Source organism: Meriones unguiculatus, chromosome 5 (genome assembly GCF_030254825.1).
Source record: "Meriones unguiculatus strain TT.TT164.6M chromosome 5, Bangor_MerUng_6.1, whole genome shotgun sequence".
NCBI classification, from domain to species: Eukaryota; Metazoa; Chordata; class Mammalia; order Rodentia; family Muridae; genus Meriones; species Meriones unguiculatus.
The window spans coordinates 99889016-99910802 of record NC_083353.1 but is presented as its reverse complement, the minus strand read 5'-3'; the positions used below and the strand labels follow the sequence as shown (position 1 = coordinate 99910802).

Sequence of the window (21787 nt, the reverse complement as noted above, 5' to 3'; positions counted from 1 at the left end):
ATATGTTTTGTACAACAGCAGCTGGTCCTTAAAAATAAACAAACAAACAGCCTTCATAACAAGGTTTTCAAGTTATCAGGCCATGGAACTTGATTGCCCTACCCAAGTACCAAAGAAAGACACCCAAGCATCTGCCACAGCCACACTGACCCTTGGCAGCCAGAAGAAAAACACCCAAGCACCTGCTTCAGGCTGCCCTACAATAGACAAATGTGTGATGGGGAGATAGGAAAGTTGGAATACATGGTGAGAAATGCAAGAGAAATTGAAGCCGAATGGTTGGTTCATACACTATGGAGAAAGGTGGAATTGGAGATGCAGTCTGGTGAGGAACAGGAAGATATGAGGAGGACATGATGAGGTTCCGGCCCGGGCCCATGATCCTGCTGCAGCTGGGGTCTGTGTTGATGTATGTGGTCTGAATGACCACCAAAGGCCAAGCAGATGTCTGTGGTCTGGGCTGTCACCGTTGGATACCATGTGGATATCTGAGGGCCATGCTGCCATCGGGAGACATGCTTATCTGAGTGATTTGCACTGTGACCTGAAACCATGGGGACATCTGAGCCCATGCTGCTGACAGGGGCCATGTCTGGGTCTGTGTTGATATCCCAGACCCACGATACCACCAAAGGTCACGCAGATGTCCCTGATCTGGAACACCACGGAGGCACTGTGCTGAGTTGGCTCCACCCCTTGCCAGCCACCACACTTGGGAGAGCTGGCTGCACCCTTCACCTGGGCAGCACAGTAGAGCTGACCCTGATGGTGGTGAGTGGGTGAGCAGACCCTGAGGGCATAATCATGGCAGAGCTGGCTCTGCTTCCATCTCCCATGGGGTGGCATGGGCAAGGGAATGGGGTCTTCCTCCCACCTCGGTGCCTGCAGCAGGCAGGAAAGCAGGACCTGAGGTCATGAAAGTGGGACAGCTGGCCGGGCCCCTCACTAGCTGCAGCACTCAGGAGTGCAGGGCCCTGCACCTCACCCAGGCAACACAGTAGACCTGGCCCTGGTGGTGACGGCCAGCTGTCCCACTTTCATGACCTCGGGTCCTGCTTTCCTGCCGGGGAATGGGAAGGAGTGTTGAGAGATGGCATCTTCTGAATATGTGACATTTTTGAGAATTCTGGAATTTTGGTTTCTAAAAAAAAAAAAGAGAGAGAGAAAGAAAGAAAAGGAAGGAAGGAAGGAAAGAAAGCAAGAAAGAAAAGAAAAAAGAAAGCAAGCCAGATGCAGTGGCACACACCTGTGATTCCAGCACTTAGGGAGGCAGAGGCAGGTGGAGAGTTCGAGGCCAGCCTGATCTACAAAGTGAGTCTAGGCCAGCTAAGGCTACACAGAAACACACACACTCCAAAAAAAAAAAAAACCCAGAAATATTATAAAACTGCTTTTGTTTTAATCCCAGGTGTAGGGACACAGGGCTGCTTCTGACTGTCCACAGCAGCTGATTATGATTTGCCTTGTGCTCTGGCAGAAGAATGGTTTTTCTAGCTGGAGATTAATTTCTCCAATTGTATGACGTTTGAATTTCCGAGAACTTTTCAGAGGGTACATAAATGCTAGGGCCCCAAAAGGCAGAAGAATGGGGGGAGGGGCAGTGTTGGTACTTTGGGGAAGTTGGTTGTGTTTTTCGAGTAGCTGTGGTCAAAAAAGAAACAAAAGGAATAAAATTACATTTAGGGATTTTCCTAATTCTTCTCTCTATACTTGTTTCTCGCCTATCTAGTGTTAGCAGAAGAAATCAGAGAGATGAATGGTGGGAAAAAGAATAACACAAAAACCATCTACAAGTGGAACCCAAACGTGGGGCTTAATCTTTTTAAAAAATAGAGAATTTTATTTCAAATGCTGTAGAAGACATGGCAGAAGACAAAGAGAATGGATTCTTAAGAGGCCAGAAAAAAAAAAAATTGCAGCTGCTATAACTAAGATATCATTTGCTTTGCTCCCGGGGTGGGGGGGATTTTCTGTTTTCCTTTTTCTTTTTTATATATTGTTTCAATAAAGGTTGAAAGACTGGCTAAGCAGTTAGAAAAAATTGCAGGTGGGAGTGGAAGAGCCTAGGAAACAAAAAAAAAATTACTAAAGTGGGAAAACAAAAGGGGTCACTCTGCTCTCTTATTTTTGAAAGGGTTGCAGAGTTGGCTGTGCAATTGGAGAAGTTGCAGGTGGAGGTGGAAGCACTTGGAAAGTGAGGCGCACAGGAGAAGAGAAAAAAAAACGCTCAGTCCTGGTGACTGAGCAAGAGAGGGGGGGTTTCCTGCAGGTGGAAAGATGGAAAGAGTGTGCTGGAGGACAGTCGGTTCAGAGCCTAGCTGAAAATCGGGAGGACAACCTGATGAAACATCCTGTATCAAAAGCAAGGGTTAATCTCAGACCTATTGTACCACCAAAGTTAGAGGAAGTTACGAGATCTCAGTAGTCCCATAAAGTACATGCCTGCTAATGGTGTAAAAACAAAGTTATGTTGAGACAGGATAGCATCTTATAGAAATAGTAAATCTAAGGCATTTTAAAGAGGCCATGATTTTATATAGGATGCACTTGCCTTATGTAAAACATAAATAACTGACCTATTCAAAATAGAATTATTCCCAAAGACTGGAAGGGATTGTTAACAGCTATACTAGAGGCTGGTCTGCAGTTGCAATGGTTGAGGAAAGGAGCTGTGAATACTGGAACAACAAAATAGCGCGAAGGGAATGAAATAATAAAAGACCAGTTGGTAGGTGAAGGGCGGGACTCTTCTATACAAGAACAGAGTCAACTTGATAATGTTGCTATAGAACAGTATCGCTTCGCAGATTTAAGAGCTTGGGACAAAAATGAGGACCCCAGGGGGAAAGTCTATCTCATTTACAAAGATTATACAAGGCTCTTGAGAAGCGTTCACTTTTTTTTTTTTAAACAAAAATTAGTCACAGCTGTGAACAAAGCCATATCAGAACCTGCTGCAATACAGGTGTCTGACCAAAGACATATGCTCACAATTATTGAGACCATGAACCTTGGGAAAATTGATTAGACACCAGAGACAGTACCCGTGGCTCTTCATCTATTATCCATGAACCTGGAGCAATGTTGTGTTTGAGGATGGTTACAAAACCATGACACTTCACAAACACAGCCACACCTTACAACGGTAGAGCGCTTTTTAAAGATTTTTTGTGTGAATATGAGCAAACTTGTGCATGTATGGGTTCATGTGCACATTTGTGTGGGTGCTGAGGGAAGTCAGAAGAGGGTGTCAGATCCCTTAGAGCTGGAGTTACAGGAGGTTGTGAGCCACCCGATGTGGGAATTTTTAACCCAACCCCAGTCCGCTGAAAGCGCTCTTAACTGCTGAGCCACCTCTTAAGGGTAGTCAGAGCCCTTTCAGGGAGGCAAATGCTTCTTATCTTAGGGCTCTCTCCTTAACCCCCTGGCACTGCCCAGCTTTCATTTTTTTCAGAATTACCTATGGCCCAAAGATGGGACACTGAAATGTCACAAATAACCTTACCACCAGGAACTGAGAGCAGTGGAATGAGGGAGAGCAGACCTCTATAACCTCTTCAAGTTTCCCTTGGGGACAGTGCTTCCTGCATCACCAGCAAGGTGATACCATTTTGTTTTTAAAGAAGGGTTCTCACTATATAGCCCAGGCTAGCCTCAAAGAATTCCTCAAGCCTGAGGAGAGTAACCTCACTTCCCAGCACCACTATCCTATCTTAACCATGGAAAGAAAAAGTTCCAGAACACAGATAACTGGTGACAACACTGAGAACAAACCATTGGAGGGAATGAGAATGCAGCAGGGGGCACTGAGACACCTGGCAGGCAGGGTCTTGCCCACAAGTGAAGGACATTCTTCACACATAAAGCTGTGGCAGATGACTGGAGAGAACTCTCACAAAGAAGCTTAGCTATTAAGAAAAACAAAACCAAAAAAAAAAAAAAAAACAAACTAAAGATTTTAGTTCATCGAAGTTTACAATTTCTCTAACTTATTTTCCTCTTGTCCTGTTCAAAATGAATATATCAAAGTATGCACAGAAGAAACACAGTGACAACTCAAAAAAAGGAATCTTTTAATAAAATTATTCATAAAAATCCTAATAAATTTCAAAGAGCAAGATCTTCCTTAGTACATTTATAAAAGAACATTTGGTCCTTTTACAAAAATCTCCCATTTAATTTAAATACATTTCTTATTTACAGATTAAACATGAAATATCATCTATGGTTGCCAAGCATATTGCACATTACAGAGAAACATTTGTGCATCTCAGTAAATTTTCCCAGAGTTTCCAACTCTAGACTTTTTGTTGTGTAGAAACAGATTTACTTTTCCTGTATGTAATAAATAAAAATGTAGCTTGTGGTTTGCTATTTAACACTAGAACAAAATACCTTCCAAAGTATTATTTGTCTGCCTCTCAGAAAGAGGAAAGCAGTGAAGAAGGGTTTCACAGGTTCTTGATATCTTTAGGAGATTCACATCCAAATTCAAAAGGGACCATAACCCTATGCCCTGCTGAGCTGGGCCACACAGCCCACAAAGCCCACAGTATCACCTTCTCCAATTCATGAGGGATCCCTGCCCTGCAGGGAAGAGGCACTGCAGTAGGTACTGGATAGCCAGGAACGGAAAAGCAAAGGTCAGCACCTTCTTTTCAAGTCCATGCTTGGCTACTCTGTGGCTAAGGTGATCAAGCCCTACCCTCTGCCCAGCACTGTATTTGTATATGTCAGAAGAATGAGACCCCAGAGCCCCAAAGGAAGGGATGCCTGATGTCACGTCTACAAGATCCAAAGCAAGGAACTACAGCTGGTACTCATTCACTGAGCTGAGTGGAGAGGTGGGTAACAGGGATATTTTTCTTTCATGGTGGTAAAAGGAAGTGGAAGACAGGATGGCAACAGCTGCATTTAATTAAACCAGTAAAATATGGGCTCTCAGACGCTCATCGGCACAGGTTCTACCCACACGTGTTTTCCCTTCAACACGTAAACTATTTCAATGTCATGTGCTGAGTCCACAATCCACGACAAGAAAAGCCCTGACATCAGAACTAGAAATCCAGTTACAAAAAGCAAGCTCTAGCAAAGAGCAGGAAGAAACTAAAGGGAGGCTTTGGGAGAACAGGCCTGTTTTCCACAGTGACCAAAGCAAGCAGAGAGCCACCAAGCAGTCCTTTGCCATCCCCTCTTCTAGGAGAATGGAGTTCCTCTGTCACAGTACTTAGAGCAGCTAAGGCAAGTCTGTTGGTTGTAGGAGAACTGGGCTTCAACCACACCTGACCATAAGGCAGCTTGCTACACACTTTGCAACTCTGAACATCCTGGGAACACAAGCATGGCTGCAAATACCTGTTCACATTCCAGTCGTCCTTGGAGCAAAGCAGTGAGTTAGAAGCTTTCTACCCATATTTCAGCAGACTGGAAGGAACAGCAAACATACTGCAAGATATACATTGTAGTTGCTGACATTTTCATTTTTTCAGAAAGCAAGCAAGTCAGCTTTGAACTTGGCTCAAATAATGTTCTTTATGTGACTGGCACTCGGCAGTGTTCTTCATCAGGCCCCACAAATCACTCACGTTGGCCTGAGAAGTCTAGCAGGTCAATAACTAGGGTTTATAGGCATTATCTTACTCACCCTCAGCCTTGTCAAAAGGTGAATAATCCAGTGCCCAAAAGTCAAGAGTGTTTGAGAGTTACTAAAATACACTGCATGTCTGCCTGTACCCCTGAGACTCACTGTAGCACTCAAGGCTTCCAGACACAAGATCGCTATTCCAAGAGCACAGAAAGAATAGCCCAAGCTTGTTCAAGAGCGACAGATAAAGAGCCCAGCTGAGAGAGGACTGCTGGGTGCCGACATAAACTACTGTTGCCACAGAAACCAGACAGAGAGATGGGGAAGATGGTAAAGAGAAGCATCAAGAATGCACTTGCTTCCCTGACAAGTCTTCTCTCTCCCTAGTGGGTCATTCACAGTCACACATGAATTTTCCTGTCGCAAAGGTAAAAAGGGAGGCACACACACCTGTGTGTGCATGCTTAACAGTTTTACTGTGTTAACAAAGATAGGTAAAACAGATAATCTTCGCAGAGAAAGCTTTGAATTCAGTAGATGAGACACTGTGGATACACAGAACAATGCCTGTGAAATCAAAAAGAAAAACAGAAACATTCAATATTCTTAACAAATAAATAAAACCAATTGCATAGTAAGTGTTTAAAAGGTGACACAGACTACTGAAGCCCCCTTTCTAAAAATGCCAAGAAACTGAATAATACATCTATTTTCAAAACAGTACCACAATTTTGAAGAAAGAATATAATTTCTCCCTTTTGACTGAAAATCCAATGATCCAGATGAGGCTTTTTTCCTGGCTCCAGGAGACTGGAATGAAGTACTTTTCAGTGTGTGTTAACAGTGCAGAGGGAAGACATAAGATAGGTGAGGTTGGACCAGCTTTCTCATAGACTTCCCCCCCGTTTGCCTAGGATGCTTTTCAACCTGTCACAATGCAAGGGAAGCAAGCTAGGAGCCAGGCCCAAGTCTGCTTTTTAGGGACAGTCTGTGCAAATTCAGAGAGCTTTCTATTTCACCTAAGGAAACAACAAAAAGCATCTTCGCATAATTTCCTCCTTTACGCCTGGTTAAAATCACAGGTTAAAAGGCAAAGATTGGCAAACTGATTTCCAGAACTCTTCCTCACACCTACCCTGCTCTTTATTGGTCCACCATATGACAATACAAAACAAGCTGTCCATAGCAGTAGCTGTGACAGCCGATGGCCCAAACATAAACCCATAAGGCACTAATCTAAAGCCCATATCACACAGAAATGGCTCAAGGATGTCAGAAAGTCATCTGATCATTTCTTTGTCCCTGATTAGCTAATTGGCACTACACATAGCCAACAAAAACAGAAGTCTAACCCGAAGACGTCAGCATTGAGCATTCTTGGTTATGAAACGTGAAGGATGGAAGCTCACACAATCCTAGGGTTTTCCTCTCCCTAGAAGGCACCTGGTTCTGGAACCATGGGAGTTCTTCGGGTACGTTCATGTTCAAAATAAATGCTAAATACAGTACAAAAGATCTATGAGTTAATCTTTGACTTTGACTTAACTTCAGAGGCTGCCAGTCAGATTTCTGGCTAGACCATTACACTAAGACAAGTAACACTGAATAAATTACTGTAAAATGTAAATAAAACAGGTGAATTTCCCCAATGTGATCCAAAGTTGTGGCTGGCTATCTTGACGACAGCCCAGTGATCTCATAAGAGAGAAAGGATGACACTTTCATTGCAGTAAGTAGTATGCCATGTGAGCCTCAGGACCTTTGCTCAGGAATTGCATTCCTGATCCTCTAGCAAAGAGGTAGTTCAGCACAGCGAGTGGAGGCAAAGCACAGAGACTGGGGTTCTATGTGTGAAGTTGGGAAGAACATTCCAAAGAGGCTACATCCATTGTGCTTAAGAATATCAGCAAATCGCAAGAAGCTCCCCAGGTAGCTTCCCATTTCTAATATCCTTTGGGGAAAAAAAAAAGGGGGGGGGTATTTTATTAAACAGAAAAAAAAAAAACCCCACTAAGTGCAAGAATCAACCAGAGGTGTATAAGAGCTGAACAGAAACTTCTGCAGCATCACAGATGAACAGACTCCACCCCTTCCACCTCAGAGGAGATTTTGGTATGCTTGGGTTTGGTTTAAGGTCTGGCCACACTGAGGTGAGCAGGTCAAATCAAGCCAACCATCTGGTCGATCTGGCGCATGTAGATGCTCTTTAGGGGTAGAGAGTACCTTCTCTCATCAGGAACACGATTGCACTGTGAAGACAAAAACGAGAGGAGATGTGAGATCTGAATTAGAAACCCAGGAAATGGGAAGCCATGGCCAGGAACATTTGAGACAGAAGTCTCTCTGTTATGGGGAGCTATTCTGTGTGTGAGAGGGTAGTCAGCAGAACAACATCCCTGGCCTCTTCCACCTAAGGGGCCAGCAACAACTTCTAACCTCCAGTTGTACCAAAAACAACTCTAGAAACTGACAATGTCCCTGAATGAATGACCTGACTAAAGTACACAGAGAGTTTGAAGCCAGTGAAGGCTACATGATATCATGTCTCAAAACACACGCAAAAAACAAGATGATTTTTAAAATAATGACTGCTTTCCCTGTCCTGCCAGTGGGTAATGGGCAACCTTGTAGAACTCTTCCCTGTGGATCCTCTCCTCGTCTTCTTCCACTGGTCTGACCTGAAGGAGTATGTTCTGATGAGAACAGCAAAGCAGCACACCAGTAAGAGATCAAGGAAGAAGGTGAGGCATGGGTTCAACCTCCATTACACAAAGTCTACTGCATTACACAAAGCCAGTGAGTGCTACATTAGTACATGAAATCTTGCATCAAAATAAAACAATTACATCACCCCACTACAGATAAAGAGATGGGGATAGATCAGATGTTGATACTAATGGCTTTCTCCCTGAATGTCACTGGACCCAGCAGTGGCCTCTCTTCCTTTAAGGATGCTGTAGCATTTTCTTCCTGCCCCAGCAGACAGGATGGATGCCTGTACTGCTGGTCCCCAGTTTCTCTACATCCTAGTGGCACCTACGTAAATGGCCCCTTTATGAACGTTTGTCAAATTACACAATCTGAGTATGCCATCTATTTCGTGTAGAACTCTGAGTGCTAAAGGAGTTAATAATTTCTCTTTTCCACCTGTGGTGGAAAAAGCAACTCACATTAGAACTGGAATTAATGACTCTGAACTCTTGAGACTTAGGCCTGTGCACAAACTTTTCCTCTTGGTCCCGCTCCCCATCTTCAGAGAAGAATTCTTTCCAAGGCAATTCCCGAAGACGTTTGTCCACAGAGATGATGTGGCCCTCTGTTGTAAACATGTATCTGGTTCCAGATTTGTGTACTGGATTCTCTTCATCAAACAGCTAGAGGCAAAATAAGAAGCAATGAAAAAACTGGGATTGGCTGGACATAGTGGCACATAAATTTAATCCAGCACTAGGGAGGTAGAGGCAGGCATATCTCTATGAGTTTGAGGCCTGTCTGGTCTACATAGTGAAATCTAGGCCACCCATGACAGAAAAAAAAAGGAGGGGGGGGAGAAGGAAGAAGAGAAAGAAGAAGGAAGAGAGGGAGAAGGAAGGAGGGGGGGCAGTGGAGGGGAGAGAATGGAGGGAAGGAGAGGGAAAGGGAAGGGAGGGGAGGAGAGAAAAAGGGCAGGGATATGGTTCCCATAAACCTTTACAGAGCACAGCCAGGCCCTGGGATCAATTCCCAGCACCAAATTTAGCAACAGACCTACAACTGGTAACTGGAGAACCTTTTTACTAACTTACAGCAAAGGGTTCTGACCTGCTGGGGAAAAAAAAACTGGATGAAAAGGCATCAGTTAAGAACCTTGATTCCCAGCCCAGGGTGGCAATGCAGGATTTATTTTTGTTTAAACTTGGTCACCTGGATGTATCCCAGCCTTCACAACCTGTCTAGAACCAGAGAATCAGAAACCCTAGGTCCAGGACCCAAGCACGAGCAGTCTATAATGACTCCCCTGAAAATTTTCACACCTGCCCCTAAAGTCTTCACAGCTAATCCTAGAACTAACTACCCTCTACCTCATGTGTCCCCAAACCATAAGCAGAGATGATGGAGGTGAAGAACATAGGTTTCACCATCACCATATCCAAAACTTGCCTTCACACAGAATCAGTGCAGGCATTTGTCAAAATTAAATTCTCAAGCCCATTTTTTTTCAAATGCTCGGACACAATGCAAAGGAAGTTTTAACATGGGCCCTAGGGTCATTCCAACCTAGCTATCCCCAGGACTGAGGACTAGTGAACTATGGGACATAACCTATCATTACTGCTGCTGCCTCTGAATCTCCCAACCCTCTGAGCCTTCCAAGTGTTGTTTGTATACAGCCATGAAAGAAGAGAGGCTTCACACGTGAGCATATAGACACTACACATCTGTGACAGAATACACAGGCTGAGAGGACATTGGACATGGCTCAAGCCTTAGTTCAGCCATATGGTCACCCCAAGACCTCAGGCAAGTTAGCTGACTTCTCAGTGTAAGCTGTCATTCCCATATGGGAAGAATGAAAAGTACCTATGTAATCCCAAGGCCTCTGCCAGGTCCAGAAATTCTCCTCTCCCCACATACACAAAGGCATGCCTAAATATGCATGGACCAGGAGACTGTAATAGAAGTTTTGGTTTCTTTAAAAACTCAGTTATGTTATGTAAATATGTTTTGTTTTAATCCCAAGTGTGGGATTTTAGTTTGGGCTTTAGTCTGTCCACAGCTGATGATAATGGCCTCCTGTGGGGCGTGGCCTTTGCCAGCTGGTAATGGCCTGTGTCTTGCAGCATGGAGAGGGACATGGTCAGGACCCTGAGGGATATAAATAGGAGAGCCCAGAAAGAGAAAGTCTGACAGTTTCGAAAGACCAGACAGACGGTGTGGCAGCTTGGAGACAGATGAAGAGAAACGTTTCAATGCGGCGGCCTGGAGGAGACTGCTTGGTGCCTGTGCTATTGACAGAGATTAATATAGCCCCAAAAGAACCCATCGACCCTAAACAACTGGGAGACATAAAGGGGTCTGTGCCACCTCTCCGCACTAACCTTCTCTCTCCTATATAGGGCTGGGGGGTTGGAAGAGAGAGGCTCTAAGGAGCCCCAAATAAAAATAATTTAAAAATGAACACAACAGGAGACAGCTCTGCTCTAGGTCTGAGCCAGCACTGTGTATTGAGAACTATAAACACCATTCCTAGATTGGGAGTGTAGCTATGGTAAAATACCTGCCTGGCTTGCACAAGGCTCTGAGCTCAATGTCCAGTATCCCACGGAAGTAAAAGAGGAGAATCCTGCTTTCCTCCTCTAAGAAGGAGGCCGAGAACCACCATAGAGCTGCTTCTCTATCACTGCACAGGAGCACTTCCCACAGCTCCTAACCAGGAGCTCAGTTCTGTTTACATGACAAATAACTTCTCTAGGAGGTTGACAACCATGAGGAAGACAGCAATATCCTTTTGTCCTGATCAGGCTTGTAACTCTGGGAATGTACAATGCCAAGCACAAAGTGGTGTCTGGTAAAAATTTGTTGGAAAAAGACTACACAAATGTTTACTCTCTGCAGCACAAAACACCTCAGGTTAAGCTTGCAACACACGTACCAGATACAAGTATTTGCAAGTCTCACTGAGAAAGAAGCTCTCCATCCGGTCCTCTTTAGACTTGTCTATGACGTGATGCAGCGTGGCGTAACCACATCTACAAAACAAAGGTCCAGTTAGTCCTGCCTCAGGCTCCTCCTCCTGTGCTCACTGCCTGTCAGGATATTCTATCATATGAGAATCAACCTACTCCTCCGACACCTCATAAAAAATAACTATGCTAGGTCAAAGACTGTTCATTTCTTGTTTGTTTGTTTGTTTGCTTTTTAATATAGCATGAACTGTTTGCAAATTTACTTGGAAGAATCCTTGGATTGCTTCTTATCCAGTTAGCTCCAAGCTTGGGATGGAGAACAGTGGGGGGTATTTACCAAAAGCCAAATATGGTATCATGAAAATAACTGGTAATAAATTTAGAAGGATTGATTTAAACTGTTCATCCCAGTATTTGTGGAACTGCATTATTATTTTCATAACCTATTTTCTATCATATATTTCTGAGTAATATACAAACAAGCAGGTTATGAAATCAAAATACATGTATGTTTTGTATATGTGTATACACATATATGTGTATATAAATGTGTGTTTTGTATATGTGTATACACATACATGTGTATATATATGCACATAACATAGGCATAAATGTAACAAATGCATTGAAGAGATTCCAAGCACAGGTACTTCAGTGTTTACCATGGTGACCTGTGTGGATCACAAGAATCCTCCACTCTTAATATCTTCTGCTGCTTAAGTGTTTTAGTGAATTACTGCATAAAGATAAACTTCTCAAAAAGAACACATTTGCTGAAATCTTACACAAGAGGGGAGGCATAAAAATGCAATTTCCACTATAATGGAAAAATTCTACTATATCAAAAGGTGAACCATTTCTCTAGCAAACTAACAGTAATAATCTGTATTACACATTTGAAATACTTAGTATCTCCTGGTTGGAGTGCCGGCTCCCTTGTTATTAAACCTGACAACCTGAGTCCAATCCCCAGGACCCAAACATTGTAGGGAGAGAAGCGATTCCTGCAGGGTATCCTCTGGCTTCTACTCACGCAGTGTGGCATGCATGTGGCACCCCTCCTTCTTACATTCCAACATGCACGCACACACACAATAAATTAACCTAATTTTTAAAAGATCACTAAGGGACTAGAGATGGCTCGGCAGCTAAGAGCATGTAGTGCTCTTACTAAGGACCATAGTTTGGTTCCCAGCACCCACAATGGGCAGTTCACAACCAACTGCAAATACCCACACAGACACACACTCACAGACATAACTAAAATATTAAAAAACCAAACACACTTGTGGGATAAAGAAATGGCTTAGGAGTTAAGAACACTAGCTACTCTTCCAAAGGACCCAGGTTTAATTTCAAGTACCCACATGGCAGCCCAAAGTCACCCAGTCACTGGGAAACTGATGTCCTCTTCTGGACTCCAAGGGCACCAGACATATATATGTCTGGGTACACAGACATACAGGCAGATAAAATATTCAAATGCACAAAATAATAAAAATTTTTGATATAAACATAGACATCTAAATGTAATTTTTAAAATTATCATTTCTCCAGAACAACTCTCAGCCAATCACAAACATCCAAATAATAACAAAGTTGGAAAACTGACTTGACTTTTGTGTATTTTTCCAGACTCTGCAGAATGTCCATTCCTACATGGAGGTAGAAGGGATTCTTGGTTGCCTAGACAGAACATAAGAGAACATGATGCAGGAAGGACTTAGAAAAGATACCATCAACACACATCATGTGACTGCAGAGGTTCCCTGAGGAGTTGTGTCCTCCAGGTAAAGAAAGGAACAGGGCCAGACTCACTTAATCTGATGAAGGCGTTCAGTCCACAAATACGTGTGATGTGCTTAAGTGTACTCAGAGTTAGGAAATCTGTGCCAGAGCAGAGCACCACTTTGGCTCTACTGATGCCTACCATGGTCAGGAAAGAAACAATGCCCACCCTATGGGTTCCATACATATCAGAGGACAAGTCCAGTTTCTATCTTGTCTCAGAACTCCCTAGAAACTTAAGATGAAGAAACAGGGAACTAGGATTTTGTTTCATTCCAGTTACTGCACTGAGGGACAGTGAGGGGACAATGGCCCTTCAGAGGATAGGACTCTAAAACAGGCTTGAATACTTCCCTCTAATCACACAGAAAACCTGACCTCGGGTCCTTACTCCTCTGTCAGAGGCTCTCTGGTTTTGTTTGTTGTTGTTTTTAAGGGGAGGAAATTAGCTGGAAGAGGAGACTTTTATCCCAAAACTTCTAATTCATGATGCCTAATGGCAATATGAAGACACAAGTAACATGTTAGCTGCCTCTAGGTTGAGAGCCTGGGATGGCCTCAGAGGAGAAAGTAGAAGATTCTTCTGGATGCTGAGGACACGGTGGACAAAGATAAAATGAAAATAAGAAAGAGGTATTAAAGCCACAGGCAACAGGGCTAAGCTGATGACAAGCCACAAAACAGCAGGGAAAATGTCCTCAGAGCATATACAGCTCCACTTTATTTTAGGCTCAGAGAAACCACGCCTGAGATCACCTCTTCCCTTTTTCAAGAGTCTCTAAACCTTGTGAGGTCTCTTGAGATACCAGTACTAACATCACTTTCATCGGATTCCCCCTTCTGCACACTGACACACGCACACCATTTTTTTTAACCTAGAAGCAGTGACTTCTAGTTCAGTATGATTTTTTTTTAAATAAATCTAAAGCACAGAACAAATCCTACTATCAGAATCTGTAAGAATGAGGGTCCCTGCATACTGCAGAAGCCTATCTCATACCTACTAAGCTCCCTAGAGCTGTCTTTGCTTATATCGATGGGTTTGTGACTGAGTGTATATATGTAGAGCATGTGAAAATTTTGTATATCAGGCTTCAACTGTCAAGGAGACATTTCATAGTTAGTAACATTTCTCTATTACTAGAGTAATTGTACAAAAATAAATCCCATTAAAAAAAAATACAAATACCTTTTTCTACAAAAAAAAGGAGGAAGAAAAACAAGAAAAAAGAAAGGAAGAAGGAAGGAAGGGAGGGAGGAAGGAAGGAAAGTATTTTTGTGTCAATACTTGAAAGAAAGAAAGAGAGAGAGAAAAAAGAGAGAGAGAAAGAAAGAAAGAAAGAAAGAAAGAAAGAAAGAAAGAAAGAAAGAAAGAAAAGTATTTTTGTGTCAATACTTTTTTGCAACCAGAGAACTGGGGGAAAAAATTGCATCTCCCTTCCCCAGGATTTTTTTGCCAAACAAATCTAGAAAACACAATCATCCCTTGAGTATTTAAAGATAAGAAAAATAAGTCCATAGTAAAAACAGGAATCTTAACAAAATGTGAGGTTAAAAGCACATTTGACTGCAGATACTTTGTCTATCCTACAGAATCAAGAGAAGTGACCTCTAGCAAGATAGAAATTAAAAAAGGTCTGTGCACCCAGCAAACTGCTATGCAGTGAACCCATTACCTGGTAGAGGAGATATGTGGACTCCACTAGCTCTGGTCTCAGAGGGTAGAAGAGAACGTCAGGGGCCTGGAGCTGCCAGTTATAGCGCTCAGGGAGGGCGCCGTACCGCTTCCATATGGCATAGTAGAAGGCATGTAGGCAGATGGCGTCTTCCACATCCCCTATCAGGACCTGGGAAGACAATACAGGCAAACTACCTAACATCACAGGCAGGTCTTCAGGTCTAGGGGCTGATTTCACAGGAGGATCGAGGTGTGCTAGTAACCGCCCAAATCCAAAGGAGGACAGAGGGTAAAAGAGGAGAGGTGCCTTCCCAGTAACTGCTTATTCTTAACAAATCTCTGCCTGCCTGTCTGCCTGCCTGCCTGCCCGTCTGTCTGTCTGTCTGTGTGTGTGTGTGTGTGTGTGTGTGTGTGTGTGTGTGTGTGTGTGTGGCGTATGTATACATGGATACTCACTCATGCTTACACTTGGGAGGCCACAGCAGTATGTCCACTCTTTCACCCTCCACATAACTCCTTGGAGCTAGGCTGGCGGTAAAGCCCCAGTGAACTTGTCACCTCTGTGCCCTGCCCCCACCCCCTCACCCCAGCCCCGGGATGACAGGGCCATGCTGCCACCACTGTCTTTTCTGAGGGGAGTGCTGGAGATCTAAAGTCAGGGCCGCAAGGTTCCTATGGCAAGCACTCTTAACCCACTGAGCCACGTCCCCAACCCTTCTCAGAAAAATACCTGCAGTCCAGGAAAGAAGGCCTGGAGAGAGTCGATCCATGTGTTCATGAGCTGCCCACTGAACATGTTGACGTTGACATAGAGCGGCGGGTCCCCTTCCCCTTCATTGCAGGCTTCCCGGCTGCGGGTCCAAAAAGCACAGGTGAAGCTGGAGAGGGAGCCTGTCGACAGAGCCCCAGCTCAGTTCCTCTCGCAGTTCGCCTCTCTGTGTTTCACTGCAGGAAAATTAATGCTGACGTTTCCCAACACCTTCCCTGCGTCTCTGGCAGCAAGAATGCCTGTAGGTGTTCTAAATGAAGCCCTTGTGGAATAGCAAGACTTCATTACACTTACAGAAAGCACTTTTGACATTTGGGTTTCAGAACACTGACATGTGACAGAATTGGTCTGTGCTGGCCTTGACCCAATTAGGGAAGCGTGTTTTATTCTGCTGGGGTCTCTTCTCTGGTACAGAAGGAGCACAATTCTGTAAAAAGTAGGCCTGTGGGGTTCTATCCAGGCAGAGCTGAGAGCTTACTACTCAGTTTAGTCCAGTATTTTGTAAAGCTAAAATGAACTGGGTAGGATAGTGAATGCCTGTAATCACTGTACTCAGGAGTGAGGCAGGAGGATAGCAAGTCTCAGAAGGCAAAGAGCACACTTCAGCAATAGTAAAACTGCAATGGCAGAGAAAATTAGCATAGTCTCTACATAATAATGACATTCAAAAATCATGAAGCAAACCATATTTGCAGTTTGAGGGTTGTCTGACAAAATCACCAAAAAAGCTGTAAGAACAATTACTCTCTAGGAAAGCTACAGTGAGTGGGGAATAGGGGAGAGAAAGAAAAAAAAGCAAAAGTTACAACTCTAGCCAAAAGCCTTATGGTTTTTGTTTTGTTTTGTTTTTGCAATAGTTTAAATTTTTTGTGTGTGCATTTGTGAGTGTCTGCATGGACGTTTAGGCATGTACATGTGGGTGCCCAGAGAGGCCAGAAGAAGACATCAGATACCCTGGGAGCAAGAGGACTACTGCGAATGTGAGTCCAACCGAGGCCAGGCAGGGCCATCCAGGGACACTCCGCCCCCAGCACCTTCAAATTGTAAGAAGGTGGCTGGCAAGAATTGAGCAGTGAAGATGCCTGTCCTCAAACCTGAACCCCTGGATTTCATTCCTGGGCTGACATGGTAGGTGAGAACCAGTTCCTGCAAGCCAGCCCTCTGACCTCTACACGTGAGCGAGCCATGGCCCAGAGATCCCTCTCCAAAAACAATACAACACCTAATCATAATAAAATAAAATAAACTGAAAGCAGGGCTGGGCAGGAACATTTCTGAACGCACAGTACAGGAAAGAAGTGATGTCAGGGACACACACCCTCTTCGCAGGTAGCTCTGGATGCTCTGATATGCGGCATTAAACATCTCTAGGTCTTCTTTTTCTCCAAAAAGGATGTAAGATTTCAAGAGGTATTCGTAGAAGGAATCCAGCCCAGCACCCAAGCCACTCTGCTTTCCAACCCAATGGCCTGTCTGGATGTTCACAACATTTCCTGTGGGGGAAAAACACACAAGGCCCTTCAGGTCTCAACAACAGCAGAGGTGGGTGGGGCGGGTAAGGCCCTCCCACTTCCTTCCCACTGCTTTTCAGCATCTGGCAGATATGAGGAATGGATAGTTGAGCCTAAAATATTTTTTTTTATTAGTTCTATCAGTAACTTGGAAAACAGAGCTTATTCTATAGCACTTAGGTGTGTGTGCATGTGTGCATGCATTTAGTATTCAGCAACAGATGAAAAAGGAGGATAAACATGTAGAAAAAACAAAACAAAAACAAACAAAAAAAAAAACCAAAAAGCTCAACATTTTGCTTTCCCAGCATAGTAATGCATTTGAAAACCCAATGGAGTATTCACAGCCTTTTACTCCGGATTCTCATTCCTTGGAATCTGTCCTAAAAATTATGCTTATAAAAACAAATGGTCGTAGCTGGGGATACAGATCAGTGGCAGAGTAGCTGCCTAACACATACAAGGACCTGAGTTCTAACACCACAATATAGCCAGGTATGGTAGTGCACTCATTAAAGGATAATGAGTTTAAGGTCATTTTGGGGGCTGCACAGAAAGTGGAAGCCAGTGGATACTGTATAATAAGACCTTCATAAAGAAAAAAAAAAAAAAAAAGGAAAAAAACATGTATAGCTTCCAAAATAGATCACTATGAAAGCAAGGCAAAAACTTGGGAACATTAGAATGATCTGCCAAATGCATACAGCATAAAACCCTTGTTTCTATTAGTAGTGTGTTATAACCAAAAAGTCACAAAAGTTACACATGGAAGGCTGAGAGGGCCTACAGGAGGCTAAGTAGTCAGCTTACTCTGCAGCCAAGGCTGGCCTCCAACTCATATGGCTCCTGCCTGAGCCCCAGAGTGCTATATTTACAGATGTGTGTTACCACATTCAGCCTCAGTGACTTTATTTCCACTGCTGCTATTCAATGTATAAAGTTTGTAGATAAATTTCAGAAGACAGAAATTACTTTTTAAAAACCGTTTATAAACGACCCAATATTGTTCCGAAACAACCAAGTTATTTCCAGATGCCAAAAAGAAAATATGTTCCAATAAGACAATTTTATGATGTTAAAAACCCATTTTAAAACAACACTGTTAGTTAGCAAAATATGGGTAGTTACTAAAGATGAATGTCATGATGAATACAGAGAGGACAGCGTTTGCTATTATGTCTACTACGCATGCTTAAAACTTTCCATAATCATTTTTAATGTCATGACTATTCTCAAGGGGGGGGGGAATTAATGGATATTTAATCTAGGCTTTCATTAAAATTTTTTTTCTTTTATTTAAGGAGGAAGCTTTCCACCGGAAATGCTAAATTCCTGTACTTTTAGAACCTTATATTGAAGCAATAAAGTTTGCCTCCGAGACAGTTCTTTTTATGGCACGTCTATTAACAATAATTTCCAATGGAATATAGCAAAAAAAAAAAAAACAAAAAACAAAAAACCGAAGGGGCTCCTAGCAGCTAAACCATTATTATCTTCCATCAAACCCTAAAACTTACACTAAGCAAAGATCATGTGAAGAAAATGGACCTATTATGCACCAATGGCTGCTGTTCGAGTTACCAATTTTCAGATCCACTGGCTCAGGGAAGATGAAGTAAAATGTAGTGTTACAAAAACAAACAAACGGGACCACAGGTTCTACAGACCAACTGAGGGCAGAAGGCAAGGCCCCACCTAGTAATCCTGTATCGTTGCTCCGAAGGTTCCAGAGGGCTTTCACGGCTCGTCTAGCGACCCACTCAAAAGTGGAATCCCCCAGCAGCCGGCTCAAAATCCCAAATTCCACCAGGAGAGACCCAGCTCCCGCCGTGCAGGTTTCATTATTGCTGTCAGGAGGAACCCCCGTCTTCAAATTCACCTGGGACGGGGAAAAAATAAAAAATGTGTGGCAAGGCCACGTAATGCCTTCCACCCCCACCCCGGGGTGGGGGACACCGAGCTAAGCCTTCTGGAGGCCAGTGGGGATCGGCAAGTGAAGATCTGCAACTCCCAGGACTACTTGGAAGGTCCTGACCCGCTGCACACAGTGTTGATCCACAGGGACTCCCAGCACACGAGGGACGTGTCAAAATGGATCCGAGGCTAGGGCACTGACTGCTTCCCTCTCCTTTTCAGAAGCCTCCTAAGGTGACCCTGCCCCCCCCCCCCAACATCTCCCACTTTTCCTTACACTCACACAAACCTGACTGATTGTTACTGGTGCTTGTGGCTAGCATGGGATGGTCTGATTGACCTTTTAATCGTTTAAAGGACTTTACACGGAACAATAAAGTTAGATCTGCACCTTTTAACCTTGTTTCTGGAGTTGATTCCCGGGATTCTGTTTGGGCTCCATCACCATTCACCCCCGTTCTTCCCAGTTCCTGATCCCCACACCCCAGGATGCAGGAGGCCAAGGCAGAAGGGTCATTATGTGGAAGGCCACCCTGACTACAGGGCAAGTTCAAGGCCAACCTCAGCTCGTAACAAGATCTTGCTTAAGAAAGTTTTGTAGCAAAACTTAAGAATTCACAGCGCTGAAAACTGACACCATGCATATGACACACAGCTAACGGCCCAGGCCCACGGTGACTCAGCTCAGCACTTGTCATGTTACACTCAACCAACAGTAAGAACAAAGAGTCTTAGCATCTAATTATCACATTTTTCATGAAACTATCTCTTTCTGCCAGGTGTCCTTCAAGACTACAGCAGCACCAGGTTTGTGGGTTTGTGGTGTTTTGAATAAAAATGTCCCACGAAGGCTCGTGTATTTGAACACCTGGTGAACAGTCAGTGGGGCTACTGCTTGAGGCTAGAGAACCTTTAAGAGATACAGCCTTGCTGGAGGAAGTGCACCATCACTGGGAGTGAGTGGGCTTTCAGGGTTTGTAGCCTCATCCTCCTTCTTGTTCACTTTCTCTGCTTCCTGCTCCAGTTGCCTGCTCCATCCCTTTCCTGATATTTTTTACTCTCCCTCTTTAGCCATAAGCTAAAACACACTCTTCTGTTAAGTCATGCAATAGAAAACAAAGTAATAAGGGGTTAGAGACAAACACAAGCTATAAATGGCTTCTAACTTCAAGTGAGTTTCTAAAGACTCTCTCCTCAACAAACACAAAAAAACTGTTAGACTGGGAGAGAAGCAGAGGCTGAGCCTCAGTATGACAGCCAATTTCATCATGAAGGTTCTGTGGTCTGGCATTTCTCCCCTGGTTGCCGAAAAGGCTGACACAATTCCCAGAGGAGTTATTTGGCTTGCTAAATCAGATGACACAAATATATAATCTCATTCCAGATCTTGTATCTAAATCAGCATCTAATTGGCTCATCCTGCAGGCTTCACTTGCAGGCATGTGAAGCATTCAAATAAACATTCACTGAGCTCTGGCGTACACGTGAGGGATCATTGGAAAATAGATCCAAGTCAGAAATGAAGAAACATTCTCCACACTATCTAGTAAATGCAAAACACACATGAAAAGTGAACACAGCTCTCTAAGGCAAAAGGCTAACTGCTGTATTATTGTATGTTTAGTACACAGAAGATAATCAGTAAATGCTGAAACAAGTTTTAAAAATTGGCATTACGGGACTCGGAAGATGGCTCAGTGGTGAAAAGCACTAGCTGCTCTCCCAGAGGACCTGGGTTCAATTCCTAGCACCTACATGGCAGCTTACAGCTATCTGTAATCCCAGTTCTAGGAGATTTGACACCCTCAACCAATATGTAGCCAGAACACCAATGCACATTAAAAACAAACAAACAAACAAACAAAAACAAGACAGTATGTTTAGAATCAATTCCTCTCCAAGGACATCACTTTCTTCTTATAACCAGGCTCCATCCCCTTTATAAGAGTTTTAATTCAGAAAACCAGTGAACTGTGAAACACAAGGGGACAAGCCAGCCAGGTGTGGTAACTCATACCAGCAATGCTAACATCTGGAAGGCTGAGGCAAGAAAATCACAAATCCAGGGCCAGCCTGAGCTACACAGCACAGGATCATTGCTCAAAGCAGAGCAAAACAATGCAACAGAGCAGTCACTTACCCGAGGATAGGGGATCCCTGTCTTGGTGTTCTCAAAAGCTGGCAGGAGCCGCACGGCCAGGTCATGGGCCATGTACAACAATTCATTATCATAGTCCTCAATTGTCATGTCACCAAAGGGCTGTTTGGAGTCAGTTATTATTCTGTGAGCTGACAGAAGGCTTCCCAGAACCCTAACGGCAGGAAGGAAAAAAATAATGATGGCATATTCTGACAAGTGCGCAAAATCCAACTTACAAAGATGTCTCTACTTCTCAGACTCCACCCTGCCTGGAGCAGAGGACCTGATCCAGTGGCCTCCTGTAGTCGTCCCTCTGTTCTAAGTGACTTTTGGCTCACTGCATTGCTGACAGGAAGAAGGAGAATCATCCATTCAACAACTGAGGATGTATCAGACATCAAAAGCATTAATTTCTTAATCTTGGGGCTTTAAGAAAAGAAACTATGCCAACCAGGAAAGCATCCACTGGTTGCTCTCAAAGGACATATTTCTGTTGGCATCACTGAATTCCTGTTGGTTAGTCTCACAGAACAAGGCGCAACAGAACTATCTAACTTCCGCAGGTCTTGCCGGGGGGTTGATGAATTATCCCAGTGTCTGGTAAGACAACATGGGGAAGGAAATGATAAAATGAAGAGATACTGAGAAACAGTATCTACCTCTCTGATTTATGTCCTTGTATATACAAAAATATCCCATTTCAATTACTGAAAAAGGACTGCAACATTTTTCAAATA

General features: G+C 43.6%; 1 protein-coding gene across 1 annotated transcript in view; it reads right to left on the bottom strand.

Annotated features, from left to right (window-relative positions):
* Nucleotides 1–4056: 4056 nt before the first annotated feature.
* The window catches only part of Edem1 (ER degradation enhancing alpha-mannosidase like protein 1), a 30829-nt gene continuing 13098 nt past the window's right edge, over nt 4057–21787 (bottom strand). The window contains exons 4-12 of the mRNA XM_021643221.2: nt 21051–21222; nt 18692–18875; nt 16804–16978; nt 15447–15567; nt 14715–14885; nt 12863–12936; nt 11217–11313; nt 8755–8958; nt 4057–7833 (exon numbers count right to left, since the gene is read on the bottom strand). Coding sequence (XP_021498896.1) covers nt 7744–7833; nt 8755–8958; nt 11217–11313; nt 12863–12936; nt 14715–14885; nt 15447–15567; nt 16804–16978; nt 18692–18875; nt 21051–21222 — 1288 coding nt within the window. The 3' untranslated portion in view covers nt 4057–7743. The remainder of the gene's footprint in view (nt 7834–8754; nt 8959–11216; nt 11314–12862; nt 12937–14714; nt 14886–15446; nt 15568–16803; nt 16979–18691; nt 18876–21050; nt 21223–21787) is intronic.